The sequence below is a fragment of the Pelophylax lessonae genome (assembly GCF_965119305.1).
Source record: "Pelophylax lessonae genome assembly, chromosome: 2".
NCBI classification, from domain to species: domain Eukaryota; kingdom Metazoa; phylum Chordata; class Amphibia; order Anura; family Ranidae; genus Pelophylax; species Pelophylax lessonae.
Window position 1 is genome coordinate 36,687,384 of NC_138769.1, and position 15,000 is coordinate 36,702,383.

The 15,000-nt window shown below is 44.8% G+C and overlaps 1 protein-coding gene across 1 annotated transcript in view; it reads right to left on the reverse strand.

Annotated features, from left to right (window-relative positions):
• Positions 1-15,000, reverse strand: part of CREG1 (cellular repressor of E1A stimulated genes 1) — a 60,488-nt gene that overhangs the window by 2,722 nt on the left and 42,766 nt on the right. Inside the window, exons 2-3 of the mRNA XM_082247015.1 lie at positions 12,524-12,643; positions 8,620-8,804 (exon numbers count right to left, since the gene is read on the reverse strand). Coding sequence (XP_082103141.1) covers positions 8,620-8,804; positions 12,524-12,643 — 305 coding nt within the window. The remainder of the gene's footprint in view (positions 1-8,619; positions 8,805-12,523; positions 12,644-15,000) is intronic.

Sequence of the window (15,000 nt, forward strand, 5' to 3'; positions counted from 1 at the left end):
AAAATTACTGCGATACTCAGCTCCTTCTAGACATTTACTGGTGTGGTTACAAACATGGTGAAGTCAAGAGAATGGTCCAGGAAGACAAGAGAAGAGGTGATTACTCTTCACAGGAAGGGCAATGGCTATAAGAAGATTGCAAAGATGCTAAACATACCAAGAGACACCATAGGAAGCATCATTCGCAAATTCAAGGCAAAGGGCACTGTTGAAACGCTACCTGGTCGTGGCAGAAAGAAGATGCTGACTTCGACTGCTGTGCGCTACCTGAAGCGTAGAGTTTAGAAAAGTCCCCGTGTGACTGCTGAGGAACTGAGAAAAGATTTGTCAGATGTGGGTACTGAAGTTTCTGCTCAGACAATACGGCGCACACTGCGTAATGAAGGCCTCCATGCCAGAACTCCCAGGCGCACCCCCTTGCTGTCTCCAAAGAATAAGAAGAGTCGACTGCAGTATGCCAAAAGTCATGTGGACAAACCACAGAAGTTTTGGGATAGTGTTCTGTGGACTGATGAAACAGAATTAGAACTGTTTGGGCCCATGGATCAACGCTATGTTTAGAGGAGGAAGAACGAGGCCTATGAAGAAAAGAACACCTTGCCTACTGTGAAGCATGGCGGGGGGGGGGGGTCAATCATGCTTTGGGGCTGTTTTGCTTCTGCAGGTACAGGGAAGCTTCAGCGTGTGCAAGGTACCATGAATTCTCTTCAGTACCAGGAGATATTGGATGACAATGTGATGCAGTCCGTCACAAACCTGAGGCTTGGGAGACGTTGGACCTTTCAACAGGACAATGATCCCAAGCATACCTCCAAGTCCACTAGAGCATGGTTGCAGATTAAAGGCTGGAACATTTTGGAGTGGCCATCACAGTCACCAGACTTAAATCCGATTGAGAACCTCTGGTGGGACTTAAAGAAAGCAGTTGCAGTGCACAAGCCTAAGAATGTGACTGAACTGGAGGCTTTTGCCCATGATGAATGGGCGAAGATACCCGTAGATCGCTGCAAGACACTTATGTCAAGCTATGCTTCACGTTTAAAAGCTGTTATAAATGTAAAAGGATGTTTTACTAAGTACTAAGATTGAATGTCACTTGGGGGTTGAATAAAACTGATAATGATGTGAGCACAGAAAAGACATTTGTGGTTATTTCATTATAAATGTTATGTTATATTTGTCTGACCTACACGTGCCTCTTTGATTTAATTGTAAGCAGGATGACTGAATGATCAAAATCAATGTCAAACTGGCCAAAACAATCAATTTCAGTGGGGGTTGAATAATTTTGAACACAACTGTATAATTATATATATATATATATATATATATATATATATATATATATATATATATACACACACACATACATATATACACACACACATATTGTATTATATATATATATATATATATATATATATATATATATATATATATATATATAAACATTCTTTTTAACTTTCTGAATAAAACATATCCAATAAAAAATTGAAAAAAAAAAAAAAATCAAAATGTCGTCATTAATTTAGGCCAATTTGTATTCTGCTACAGATTTTTGGTAAAAATAAATCCCAATAAGTGTATATTGCTTGGCTTGTGCAAAAGTTATCGCATCTCTAAATTATGGGATATATAATGGAGTTTTTATTTTATTTTTTTATACTAGTAATGGCAGCAATCACATAGAGCGGGACTGCGATATTGGAAATCAGTGACACTAATACAGGGATTAGTGCTAAAAATATGCACTGTCACTGTACTAATGCCCTGCATGGACACTATACTAATGTCACTGTACGACACTGGCTGGGAAGGGGGTTAAACATCTAAGGCGATCAAAGGGTTAACTGTGTGCCTAGCCAGTGTTTTTGTGTACTGTGTGAGGTGCTTTCACTAAGGGATGCGATGGATTTTATTCCCTGCTTTGCACCTGCAGATCAGCTTTTGCTAGGCGGAAGTGCAGAATCATTTATATATACGTGATTCTGCACAGGAGGGTCGCCCTGTAGCAGTATATCTGCAATTGGGTGGTCCTTAACTGGTTAAAGAGACAATGTCACCTGACCATTTATTTCAACAACATATTATATGCATATATAACATTTTTTACATGGTATTCACCTGTAAAATGTTCCATTCTTTAAACATCCAAAAACCCTGAGATTGCTACTGGGCTCCGCCATCTTGGATATGATGTCAACAGCCCCAACAAACCCAAAGCTGTCACTCATATGACACCATATTATTACCCTTCGCTTCTCCCACAACAGCTGCATAACAGTTTATGTAGGGATGTGAAAGGAGAGGTGGAGGAGCTGGGCCAGCAGAGACAGTAGTTCAGACAGTCCCAGAAGAGGAGACGGCTTTGACGTATAAGGAGGGAGATTGCTGTGCAGTGAACTGACTCTTCTGAAACAGTCATATTTACTAGCAAGTTTAGAGGCGCATTGTAAGTCACTAAAAAAGAGTTTATGGCAAAGGAAAAATGCAAATAGGCCTTTAAACTTCTCAATGTTTCTGTTCCTTTACCTGCAATATGTTTTAAGGTTGGTAGCAGGGTCTCTCTAACATGTAAGTAAAACCTAACAATTTATTTGCTGATCTCCTAAATATAAAATTGAAAGTGTTTTCTGATAGATAAGTGAAAATAATTACCCTTTTGATCCCACCAGAAATTCAGAGCTGTCCTGTGCATATTTCATGTGATATACACTATATTGTCAAAAGTATTGGGACGCCTGCCCTTACACACACATGAATATTTAGTTGGCCCATCCTTTGCAGCTATAACAGCTTCAACTCTTCTGGGAAGGCTGTCCACAAGGTTTAGGAATGTGTCTATGGGAATATTTGACCATTCTTCCAGAAGCGCATTTGTGAGGTCAGGGTGTTCTATCGCGTTGAGGTCAGGACTCTGTGCAGGCCAGTCAAGTTTCTCCACCCCAAACTTTATGGGCCTTGGTTTGTGCACTGGTTCATATCATTTGGTGGAGGGGGTATTATGGTGTGGGGTTGTTTTTCAGGGGTTGGGCTTGAACCCTTAGTTCCAGTGAAGGGAACCCTTAACCACTTAAGCCCCGGAAGATTTTACCCCCTTCCTGACCAGGGGGTATTTTGCGATTCGGCACTGCGTGACTTTAACGTACAATTGCGCGGTCGTGCGACACTGTACCTAAACGAATTTGACGTCCTTTTTTTCCCACAAACAGAGCTTTCTTTTGGTGGTATTTGATCACCTGTGCGATTTTTTGATCATGCGCTATAAACAAAAAAGAGCGACAATTTTGCAAAAATAACAATATTTTTCACATTTTTTTTTATATGAAATTCCCCCAAAAAAAATGTAAAAATCAAAATTTTTTAACATTTTCGGCCAATTTGTTTTATGCTACATATGTTTGGTAAAAAAAAAAAAAAAAAAAAAAATCACAAAAAGCGTATTTTGATTGGTTTGCGCAAAAGTTATCGCGTTTACTAACTAAGGGAAAGATTTTTTCATTTTTGTTTTTTTTTTTTTTGCAGTACTGCGACATTGCGGCGGACAGATCGGACCCTTGACTGACATTTTTGACACTTTTGGGGGGACCAGTGACATTACTACATTAATCAGTGCTATACATATGCACTGTTACTGTAAAAATACACTGGTAGTGAAGGGGTTAACTTTATTTGAGAGGGAGGGGCTGTGTGTGTGTCCCTAGGGGCGTGATTCTAACTGTGATTGGCTGTGGCTTGAAGTGTAGAAAACAATGATCAACGGTCCTACATAGTAGAACCGTATGATCACTGTTTCTACACAGGGGAGAATGACAGGCGGCTTGTTTACACTAGCCGCCTGCCTTTCTCCTGCTGTCACGGACGATCGTGAGTGAGTGGCGGACATCGGGTCCGCCGGTCACATGCCTGGGGGGGTCCGTGACTCCCCAGAGCCTCACAGGCTAGTGACGTACTGGTACGTCACTTTGCCTGTGAGGGGCTGACCGCTGCAGTATATGTACTTGCGGCGGTCGGCAAGTGGTTAAGGTGTCAGCATACCAAGATATTTTGGACAATTTCATGCTCCCAACTTTGTGGGAATAGTTTGGGGATGGGACCTTCCTGTTCCAACATGACTGCACACCAGTGCACAAACCAAGGTCCATAAAGACATGGATAAGCAAGTGAATGTGCTGCCGTGTCTGTGCAAACGTGACCCGCAGAACCGCAGTAATGTGAACCAGAACTAAACTACAACTAAGGGCAAAACTATTTTTTTGAGATTTAGAAGGAGTGGAGAGGGATTAGAAAACCTGTCAGTTTTTATTGCTGTCTGTGCCCCCTTTATGGAGATTCATCCTCACTTATTACCTGTTTACCATTATCATTGAAAGTAAAAGAAAAATCACAAATTGTGGGTTGTCCCCAGAAAAGTAATAGAGGGGAAATCTTCCAATGGGGACACTAGTTCTGGTCAGGGGCAGACTGGCAACTTTCGGCCCAGGGGGCAAGTACAAACCAGAGGCCCATGGTGCAGCAACTCAGCCCCCTTCCCACTTTCCCTCACCCCCCTCCCACTCTCCCCTCCCAATCCTCCTCCTGACCCCCATTCCAAGCTGAAGCCCTGCTCCAGATACTCTCTACTTACCGGCTAAATCCGGGTTCCCGACCTGGCCAGCTGGGGGAGATTGGGGGGAGCTGGGACAGCTGGGTTGGGGCTGGCCGGAGCAGAAGAGTCTTCAGTGGGGCATGGAACCGGCCTCTGCTCAGACACAGTTTACACCATCCATGTTGGGGGGGGGAGGCCTGCCCTTTGTCCTTGTCTTCAACCCGCACTCAGTAGGTCAGCGGCAGGGACTTTTTACGCGAAATCAGAGCGGCTCAGGGGGAAATTGCCCCCCTGCCCCAGTCCTCCCCTGGTTCTGGTGACCTGGGGGGTCCCCCCAAGAGATTCCCTTAATTTTCAGGGATTTCCCTCTCACTTCCTGTTCTGGCTACGAAACAGGAATCAAAGGGAAATCTCAGCAATGGGACAAAGTGGGGGGGAAAAAAAACTGACAGGGGTTATAACCCTCCATTACTTTATCCAAAATAAAAAAAATAAATACGTTTTTGCCTTTAGTTCTACTTTAAAAATAAGCAGGTGGGTTGCACCATGAAATGAGCAACATGAAATGGCCTGGTGGGTCAGATTCGGCTCAGGGGCCTTGGTTTGACACGTGTCATAGTGTGTATGGAAATATTTGCAGAACTTTTACATTTTGGCTTCTATGGGAGACCACATCTCCTTCTCTGCACATCTTTGATGTGGCCTTAAACAACGATTCTCAAATTAAAGTTGCACATCGCAATTTACTTTTATATTGTGTTAAAGATTATATGAGATTTTAATGATTGGGTATACAGTACATCTACTTTAACCCTTCCCCAATCCATTAAAAAAATAAAAATAAAAAAAAAAGAATACAAAAATTCCTTTCCAAATATCAGTCACCTAGTTGAATACAGTTTCCTCTACCTAAAATGATAAGCTGCCTAATGCATTAGCAGCTTTTCAGACAAAATATTTTATCTTCCCAGAACCCAGAGCAGATGCATGCTGGGTAATGGAGAGTGACTTGGCGAAGCATCAAACATGCTGTTCAGAAGGTTTGCTCTGTCTGCGAGAATCCTGCCCTCCGACACAGCAGGAGGTTACCAGTAATGAAATATGTAGCAGACCTGCATGCATGGCGAGAGAACTGCTCAAAGCAAGATGGCACGGAGGGGGCAAATAGAAAACTAGAGCTCCGTCTTGACCCAGGGGGCGAGTGCCTTGGCATATTGGAAGATGAGACAAGAGATATATATATTATTGAGAGTCTCAGGGCTTCTTCTCACTGTGTCTTGGCTTCAAAGAGTTCGCCAACTTGAGAGCATCAAATAAAAACTACATCTTGGTCTAAAAACTTTAAATTAATGAACCTTAGCATCTTCTACAGTAAGACTAGGCAACCTGAAGTCCTCAACTTCTGGAGGCATGACATTTCCCAGCATGCTTTGTCATGGTATGTGGCCACATGCAGTTGGAAAGATATATAACCAGGACACCCCTATTATTATCAGAAGTATAGAAGGCGAGAGGCAGACCGGTATCGGAGTCCAGATATCATTTGTTCACAGCATCTACTAAATATCCAACAGGATTTGAAGGTTTTTAGAAGCACCCTTTTTAAGGGCTTGAAATTGTTGGACAGAAAAAGATCCAGACAACAGGAGGTAAGTAGTTCAAGCATACAAACTAAAGTTGTGAAAAGAATATTAAAAGGAAGGTCCGTGAAATAGAAGAGGTGTTCTACTCACTCCTCCGGCGGCTGTGTCCTTTTCCTCCCCGTCCGTTCCTTTGGTACAGCCTCTATCAAATTCATCAGCCTCCGATACTAAGGGGTCTATTTATATAGCAATGAATATGACATTCAGCAAACATTCACTGCAGCTGAATCTTCCAGGTGCTTGCGTTTAACCTTTTCGCTGCTACAGCCATTTTTGTTTTTTGTTTTTTTGCACACATTTAACCACTTGGCCCCCGCGCTGTAGCTGTCTTTCAGCTTAAAATGCTGGGAGGGCGTACAAGGAAGTCCTCCCGTTCTCACGCTGCCCATGCGCCCTCCTTGGGACTCTGTTGATCACAGATTGGGGTAATTCACAGCGGGCCCTTTACCCCCTGATCAGCCAATGACAGCTGATCACGAAATTTAACAGAAGCCAGTTATCAGCTTTTATCTCCTTCAAGCTGTCAGCGAAGGAAAGAAGAAAGCGTTAACCGGCTTCTGTTAGAGGGACATCGGTCCCCCTAGTGTCCACCAGTGCTGCTAATTAGTGAACTCCAGTGCTGCTAATCAGTGCCCACCAGTGCCATCTATCATTACCTGTGAGTACTGCTAATCAGTGCCCATTAGTGCCTCATCATCAGTGTCACTTATCAGTGCTGCCTATCAGTGCCACCTATCCGTGCCCAATAGTGCCGCCCATCAGTGCCACCTCTCCATGCCGCCTATTAGTGCCCATCGGTGCCACCTATCAATGCAGCCTCATCAGTGCCTCCTGAATAGTACCCACCAGTGCCACCTCATCAGTGTAACCAATAAGTGCCACGTCATCAGTGCCCATCAGTGCAGCCTCATCAGTGCCCATCAGTGAATGAGAAAAATTACCTGTTTGCAAAATTTTATAACAAAATATGAAAAACGTTTTGTTTTTTCAAAATTTTTGGTCTTGTTTTGTTTGTTTAGCAAAAAATAAAAAAAAAACAGTGGTGATTAACTACTTGCCGACCAGCCGCCGTAGCAATACAGCCGCAGGTCGACTCTGTTTCGCGAAAGATGTACATGTATGTAGTTTCGCGTAGCAGTTAGGGGGGGCGTGCGCACGAGCTGATTGGCTAGAGGGGGAGCCAATTAGAGGGTCCGGCGGATCGCTCCCCATGTTGACAGAATGGCGGTCTGCCGATGTAAACACGGCAGAACGCTGTTCTGTCAGTGATGAACACAGGGTTCTTGTGTTCCTACTATTTAGGAACACAGGTCTCTGTGTTCATCCAGTGAATAGAACCCCCACACAGAAGGCATCCCCTAGGCACACACTTAACCCTTTGATCACCCCTGACGTTAACCCCTTCCCAGCCAGTGTCATTAGTACAGTGACAGTTAGTGTCCGATTTTGTTTGCCTCAATATCGCAGTCCCGCTAGAAGTCGCCGATCACCGCCATTACTAGTAAAAAAGTTAAATAAATCAAAATATCCCATAGTTTGTAGATGCTGTAACTTTTTTTTAACACATACATACAGCAGATGTGACATCTGCCCCCAGACACTCCCACATGAACCGGAAGTGACTGCTGACAACATCTTTCCGGTTCGCTTGTTGGCTTCCCAGTGCATCCTGGGATATCTCATACCTGCAATACCTCCAAAACAAAGCGAAGCTAACTCTGAATAAATGCCTCTCAAAAGCTACAGTTTCAAAGGGTTAAATGTATGCCTAGGTTGTGTTTATTTACCGTTGGGGAGGTGCTTTGGCTAGGGGAAGAGAAAGATCCTGCTTAGCAGAAACACAGGATCAGTGCCTTCCCTTCTGACAAAACGACAATCTGCCTTGTTTACATAGGCAGATTGTCGCTCTGCCTGTGCCATCGGTTGGTACCAGCAGACATCAAGTCCGCGGTAGCTGCTGCTGGGCTTCCGCTGTGTATAATCATAGCGGGAGCGGTCACCTACATCGTGCCGCGCGTGCCCCAGACCTGGAAGCGTTAGATCATGTAGGTACCTGATATGGCGCAGGTCGGCCACCCTGCCGCAGTATATGTGTGGTGGGCGATCGTTAACTGGTTAAACTTTGATGGAAAAAAAAACTGAAAGTTGATTGATTTCTATTCAGAGCTGCGCCAGATTCTGCACTCTCCAGTTTTAGTAAATCAACCCCATTGCATGAAAAACAAGTCTGTAAATTTTGTACAATACTGAGAATATGATACAGCAAACATCTACACATGGAAGAATTTGAAAAATCTATGACCTGTGTGTGACCATTCCTCTTCCCTGGCAGGCCATAGCTCAGTCCTGGAAATGAAACAACTCTAGTGACTGAAGATATACACTTACCATGGTTCGGCCTTGTAGTACTCATTCGGTGTCACAGTTTTAATTCCACCAAAGTAGTCCAACACCCAGATGTTGGTGATGTTGAGTTTGGCAAAGAACCAGTTGTGGTCATGGGGCCATTTCACCATCTCCGGGTGACGGCTGAACAAAGCATGCTTCGCTGTGGCATTTTCCTTCTCGTCCACCTATATATACATATATATTCAGTAGTCAGGACATCATAGTATGGAATAACAGCTGTACATGTATTCTGACAACAGAAAAAGTCAGGTCATGTTAGAGTGAGCAATACAGGAATGGAGCCTGTACAACTGTACAAGACTGAAGGTAAGGCTGGAGAAGGGAACCAATGAGGCATGGAAAGTACTCAGGTTATGATGAGATGGGTCAAAGAAACCAATAAGTCTGCCAGTAAAATGCTGCTACACTGAACAAAGTTATAAACGCAACACTTTTGTTTTTGCCCCCATTTTTCATGAGCTGAACTTAAAGATCTAAGACTTTTTCTATGTACACAAAAGGCCTATTTCTCTCAAATATTGTTCACAAATCTGTCTAAATCTGTGTTAGTGAGCACTTCTCCTTTGCCGAGATAATCCATCCACCTCACAGGTGTGGCATATCAAGATGCTGATTGGACAGCAAGATTATTGCACAGGTGTGCCTTAGGCTGGCCACAATAAAAGGCCACTCTAAGGGCTCTTTCACACAGGCGGACCGTTCAGATCCGCCTGTCCGTTTTTTTGGCGGATCTGAACGGTCCCCCCATGTATCTCTATGGGGGATCGGACGTCAGGGGAGACATGTCTGCTGACATCCGATCTGATCCGATCCGTCAAATCTGGACAGATTGAAACCCTATTTTCCATCCATCCAGCGGATCAGATCGGATGGGATCGGATGAGAACGGACCGACGGTCCGTTCCCATCCGATTTCCCCATAGAGATGTATGGGGAACTGACAGCTGTGTCTCTGCACACAGTGCGGAGAACAGCTGTCATCCTCCTGCTCATCGGGGAATCGGCGGATCGATCCCCCGCTGAGATAAATGGAGTCCGTCCGACGGACGCATAGTGTGAAAGGGGCCTAAAATGTGCAGTTTTATCACACACCACAATGCCACAGATGTCCCAAGTTTTGAGGGAACGTGCAATTGGCATGCTGACTGCAGGAATGTCCACCAGAGCTGTGGCCCGTGAATTGAATGATAATTTCTCTACCATAAGCCGTCTCCAAAGGCGTTTCAGAGAATTTGGCAGGACATCCAACCGGCCTCACAACCACAGACCACGTGTAACCACACCAGCCCAAGACCTCCACATCCAGCATCTTCACCTCCAAGATCATCTGAGACCGGCCACCTGGACAGCTGCTGCAACAATCGGTTTGCATAACCAAAGAATTTCTGCACAAACTGTCAGAAACTGTCTCAGGGAAGCTCATCTGCACCCTCGTCGTCCTCATCGGAGTCTCCACCTGACTGCAGTTCATCATCGTAACCGACTTGAATGGGCAAATGCTCACATTTGATGGTGTCTGGCACTTTGGAGAGGTGTTCTCTTCACGGATGAATCCCGGTTTTCTGAGATCTTTGAGTTCAGCTCATGAAAAATGGGGGCAAAAACAAGTGTTGTGTTTATAATTTTGAAAGCTGAAGGCATTTTTGTCAAAATGTCTTCACCATAACACGATCAGTATCACTCTCCTGTAACTTGTGACAAGTCCCAGAAGATTGTAAGAAAGGAAGGGGGAGAGGAGAACTTGCCTAGGCGATCCGAGTGTCAAAACTAAGTAGCGAGGAGTGCCTAAGGGGGGGGGGGGGAGTGCCGAGGAGTGCCTAAGGGGGGGGGGGGAGTGCCTAAAGGAGTTGTAAAGTCAGAAGGTTTTTTTTATCTCAATACATTCTATGCATTAAGATAAAAAGCCTTCTGTGTGTAGCAGCCGCCCTCAGCCCCCTTAATACAAAGCTGTGCCCCATCTAGATTCAGCATTGTCTACGAGTCCCTCAGCCATCCGAGACTCTCCCTCTTGATTGGCTGAGACACAGCAGCAGCGTCATGGGCTCCCGTTGTTGTCAATCAAAGTCAGTAAGCCAAACAGGAGAGAGAGGGGGCAGGGCTGAATGGCAGCTCAGTGTCTGAATGTAGGGATGCACCAAAATGAAAATTCTGGGCCGAAACAGAAACCGAAAATTCAGGATGCCCTTGGTCGAAAAGCGAAAATTACTTTTTTTCCACAAGGGACCTATGGGACCTCAGGGACCCAATAACTTTATACAGCCTGTATGTAGATGCTCCTGGCACTATATACCTGTCCCATAGCTGTATTATACAGGTATAGAGCCAGGGGGTAGCTAAGTATAGGGAAACAATGATGCATATCATAGCACATAATATGTTGTCACTCACTGCTCCCCACAGATAGCAGGTTGACTCTGGTTCTGCTCCTGTCCTTCCTATCCGCAGCTGCCATACAGTAGAAGATAGAGGGAGGAGGTGGATGGAGCCAGAGAGTCAGTAATAGGCGTGGAGGACAAGTAAGATCCTCCTCCCCTCTGCATGCTGGGTCCTCTTCTCGGCCTCGCTTTCCTCTCAGGACCTTGACGTCACTGGTTGCTAGACGCCAGGCGGCTCCCGATTCTAGCAACCAGTCTAGCACAGGGCGGATGAGGAGGTGCAAACAGCGGGTCTCGGGAGCCGGCGGCAGCTGGTCACGCACCATACAAGTTAAAGTGAAAGCCGCTGCTGCGGCGGGCATTCATTCGGCATATATGACCCGTTTTTGGCCGAAATGGGATAGGCCCATTTTTGGCCGAAAATTTTGGTTGCCGAAATTTCGGTGCACCACTATCTAAAAGGATACACGAAGCTGCAGCTCGGCTCCGGTGCCCCCATAGCAAGCTGCTTGCTGTGGGGGCACTCGACAAGAGGGAGGGACCAGGAGCAGCGAAGAAGGGCCTGAGAAGAGGAGGATCCGGGCTGCCCTGTGCAAAACCAACTACACAGAGGGGGTAAGTATAACGTGTTTGTTATTTGAAAAAAAACACGAGACTTTACAATCACTTTAAAGCAGAACTTCCCCTTTTGGGTGGAGCTCTGCTTTAAGTCAGCTAAATTAATTTCAGGTGCATAAAAAAAATGTGTGCGGTCTTACAGTTCTTTTTCTTTCAAAAGCAGCCACAGTCTGGGTAGAAAAGAATGTCCCCTGCCAGCATGCTGCGGAAAAGGGCCCTTAGGGGTTGATTTACTAAAGGTAAATAGACTGTGCACTCTGCAAGTGCAGTTGCTCCAGAGCTTTGTAAATGAAGTAAGGCTTCACTTAGCAAAGAATACCCAATCACATGCAAGGAAATTAATAAAAAAAAAAAAAAAAAACAGCATTTTTTGGGTGGGGTTATGGAAGTCATTTATGGGGTTATGGAAGTAATTTACTAAGCTTTGGAGCAACTGCACTTGCACAGTCCATTTACCTTTAGTAAATCAACCCCTGTGTGAAAGCAGGGGTCTCTCTGTAGAGGTCCAACACACCCCTTGCTGAGTCTTAAGGTTCACATTTTATACTCCTGTCTGATTAGTGGGTGTAAATGGCTGCTAGACAAGAACCCATCATGGGGTGGGGGGGTAGTCTTATAGGGCGAGTAACTGGAAAATTAGGGGGTGGCCTTTTACGCCGGCATATACGGTAAGTGTTTTTTGGTAGTACAGTATATTACTTGTGTTGCTGTAATACAAATATTAAATGTGGACTGTGGACAAACAATCTGAGTTCTATTTCCATAATAGTCAGTAGCAGTGCCACTTTAGGAATGGGACCGCCCCCGCAGAGCTTGCTGCTCTAGGTCTGTACCTGTGGGGCCTTCCAACAAGTCTGGGCAGTTTTTATAGGTAGAGTCTGGTGCCTCACCTTCTCAATGATTCCTGAGAGTATAATATGAGCACAAAGCGGACTTTGCGGATCATAGTGCTTCTCCCTGCAATATGGAGTCTGGGCCAGAGACATGGTCAGCGAGGCGTTTGCGTTCTCCTGAAATGAAAGGATGGAATGTTTAACTTACTCAACATCAGATGGATAGGGAAGAATATAAAAAAAACAGGTAATAGTAATAATAATAATCGTCAAACTAGCATTTAACACACCTAACAGACAATTTAAAATGTCCCCACTGAACTTATCTACTTCTCCGCCAGAAGGTTTACCCCCTTTCATGACCAGGCCATTTTTTGCTATACGGCACTGCGTTACTTTAACGGACAATGGCGCAGTTGTGCAACACTGCTGCTGTGCAGAAACACAGGATCCATGCCTTCCTTACTGACAGATCGTTGTTCTGCCTGTGTATCGAACGATCAGCAGGTGCCAGTGGACATCGGGTTTGCGGGACCTGATCGGCTCCCACTGTGTAGAATCACAGGGTGAGCGAGCCCCCAGCAGCGCACACTCGCGCCCGATACCTGAAAATGCAGGATCCTATATATATATATATATATATATATATATATATATATATATATATATATATATATATATATATATATATATACACACACACACACACACACACACACACACACACACACACGTGATCCTATGCAGCATGGCTGCCCTGCTATAGGGTGGTCAGCAAGTGGTTAAATAAGTCTCATGAAATCTCGATTTACTCCTGACCTCCCCCCGAAGAGAATGTACATGTAGCACTTCGTCTTGTTCTTCTGGGTGGTCTGGCTGCTGAGATATGGAGGTAGACAGCGCCCCCTTCCCCACAAAACTGCTCGACAATGCTACTTTTAAGCCTCTTTCACACTTGTGCAACCTGAAAGTCGCGCGACTTTGCAGCAATTGTGCCGCAACTTTGACTGGACTTGAAAGAAAGGCCTGTGTAATCTTGAGGTCTATTGACCTCAAGTAGCATCAAAGTCAGACCAAAGTAGTGCAAGGACTGCTTTGAAGTTGCACAGATATGAACCGTACTCATTGGAAATCATAGGGTACGACTTGGCATGCGACTTTGCAGTCCCAAGTCGCACAAGTGTGAAAGAGGCCTTAGGGAGACAAATACCTAATGATTTATGATCGACAGCCTCGGAATTGACATTGTCTCAGATTTAGGTGCTTGGCAAGGCAAGCACCGCCACTACCCACTTGCCGATCGCAATACATAAACAGTATATATGTTGCGGTTTGCAAGTGGTTTTCCTGCATTATGGCTGAAGCTATCAGCCATAACCCCGGTATTTTTTTCTCCAGCTGGCTTTCTAATGAAAGTGGTCCAAGGGGCTCATTAGCTGCTGGATCACTTTCAGAAGCGTCTTTACTGGTGAGCTCGAGAAACGATCTGACGGTGTGGCCGGCTGATCACAGAGGCGAACAGAGACCAGATTGTCTGATAAGAGGCATGGAGGAGCTCAGATATGAGGAGAGATTAGAGTAACTGAAATTATTCTCTCTTGTTGAGAAGAGGAGATTAAGGGGGGATATGATCACCATGTATAAATACATATGGGGTCCATATAGTGAACTTGGTGTTGAGTTGTTCACTTTAAAGCAGCCATGATCCCTCGGCGTCTCTTCCGGGTTCGGCGGCCCCGGCGATGCGATTGGCCGGAGCCGCGATGACGTCACTCCCGCGCATGCGCGCGGGAGTGATTTTCCGGCAAGCTCCCGGCAAGCAAAACTGAAGGTCCCCACGGACCTTCAGAGCGCATGCGCCGCTCGCGTGAGTGGCTGCATGCACTGCAAATATCTCCTAAACCGTGCCGGTTTAGGAGATATTAATTGTACCTACAGGTAAGCCTTATTATAGGCTTACCTGTAGGTAAAAGTGTCAAAAAGCGGGATACTACCGCTTTAAAGGTCAACACAGAGGGCCTGATTCATAGTACGGAGAATTGGCGTTTCGGCTGGATTTTGCGAACCGGTGAATTTTTAAGTCTGAAATTGGTATTCAAAGAACGGCGGGCGGAAAATAAAGCCAACTGTGAGATTCATTAAGATCAACTAATGTCAGGACTGGACTTAAAAACAGTCCAGCTAAAAGGTGGACTAATTTTTTCAAAATCACAAAATATGGCAGGAAAAAAATAAAAAATGTGTGGGAAAGATGTGTTATATGATTTTGAGCTAAACTGCTTTTAAACTGTGTGAAAATGTTAAGTAGAAAAAAAGATATTAATAAAAGTGTAAATTGCAAAAATAGCTCCAGAGTCAATTTCTGGCAGATAGCTCATGTGAGCATGCTCCAAACCAAAAACTAGGCTGAAAATAACGTTTTTAAAAACGTTAGTGGGAGTTTTATTGAATTTGCGGCAAATACCGCCGCAAATTCGCGGTAAAACGGCGCTATTGCGGCGCTAATAAATTTTTTTTTTTTATTTTTTTTTTTT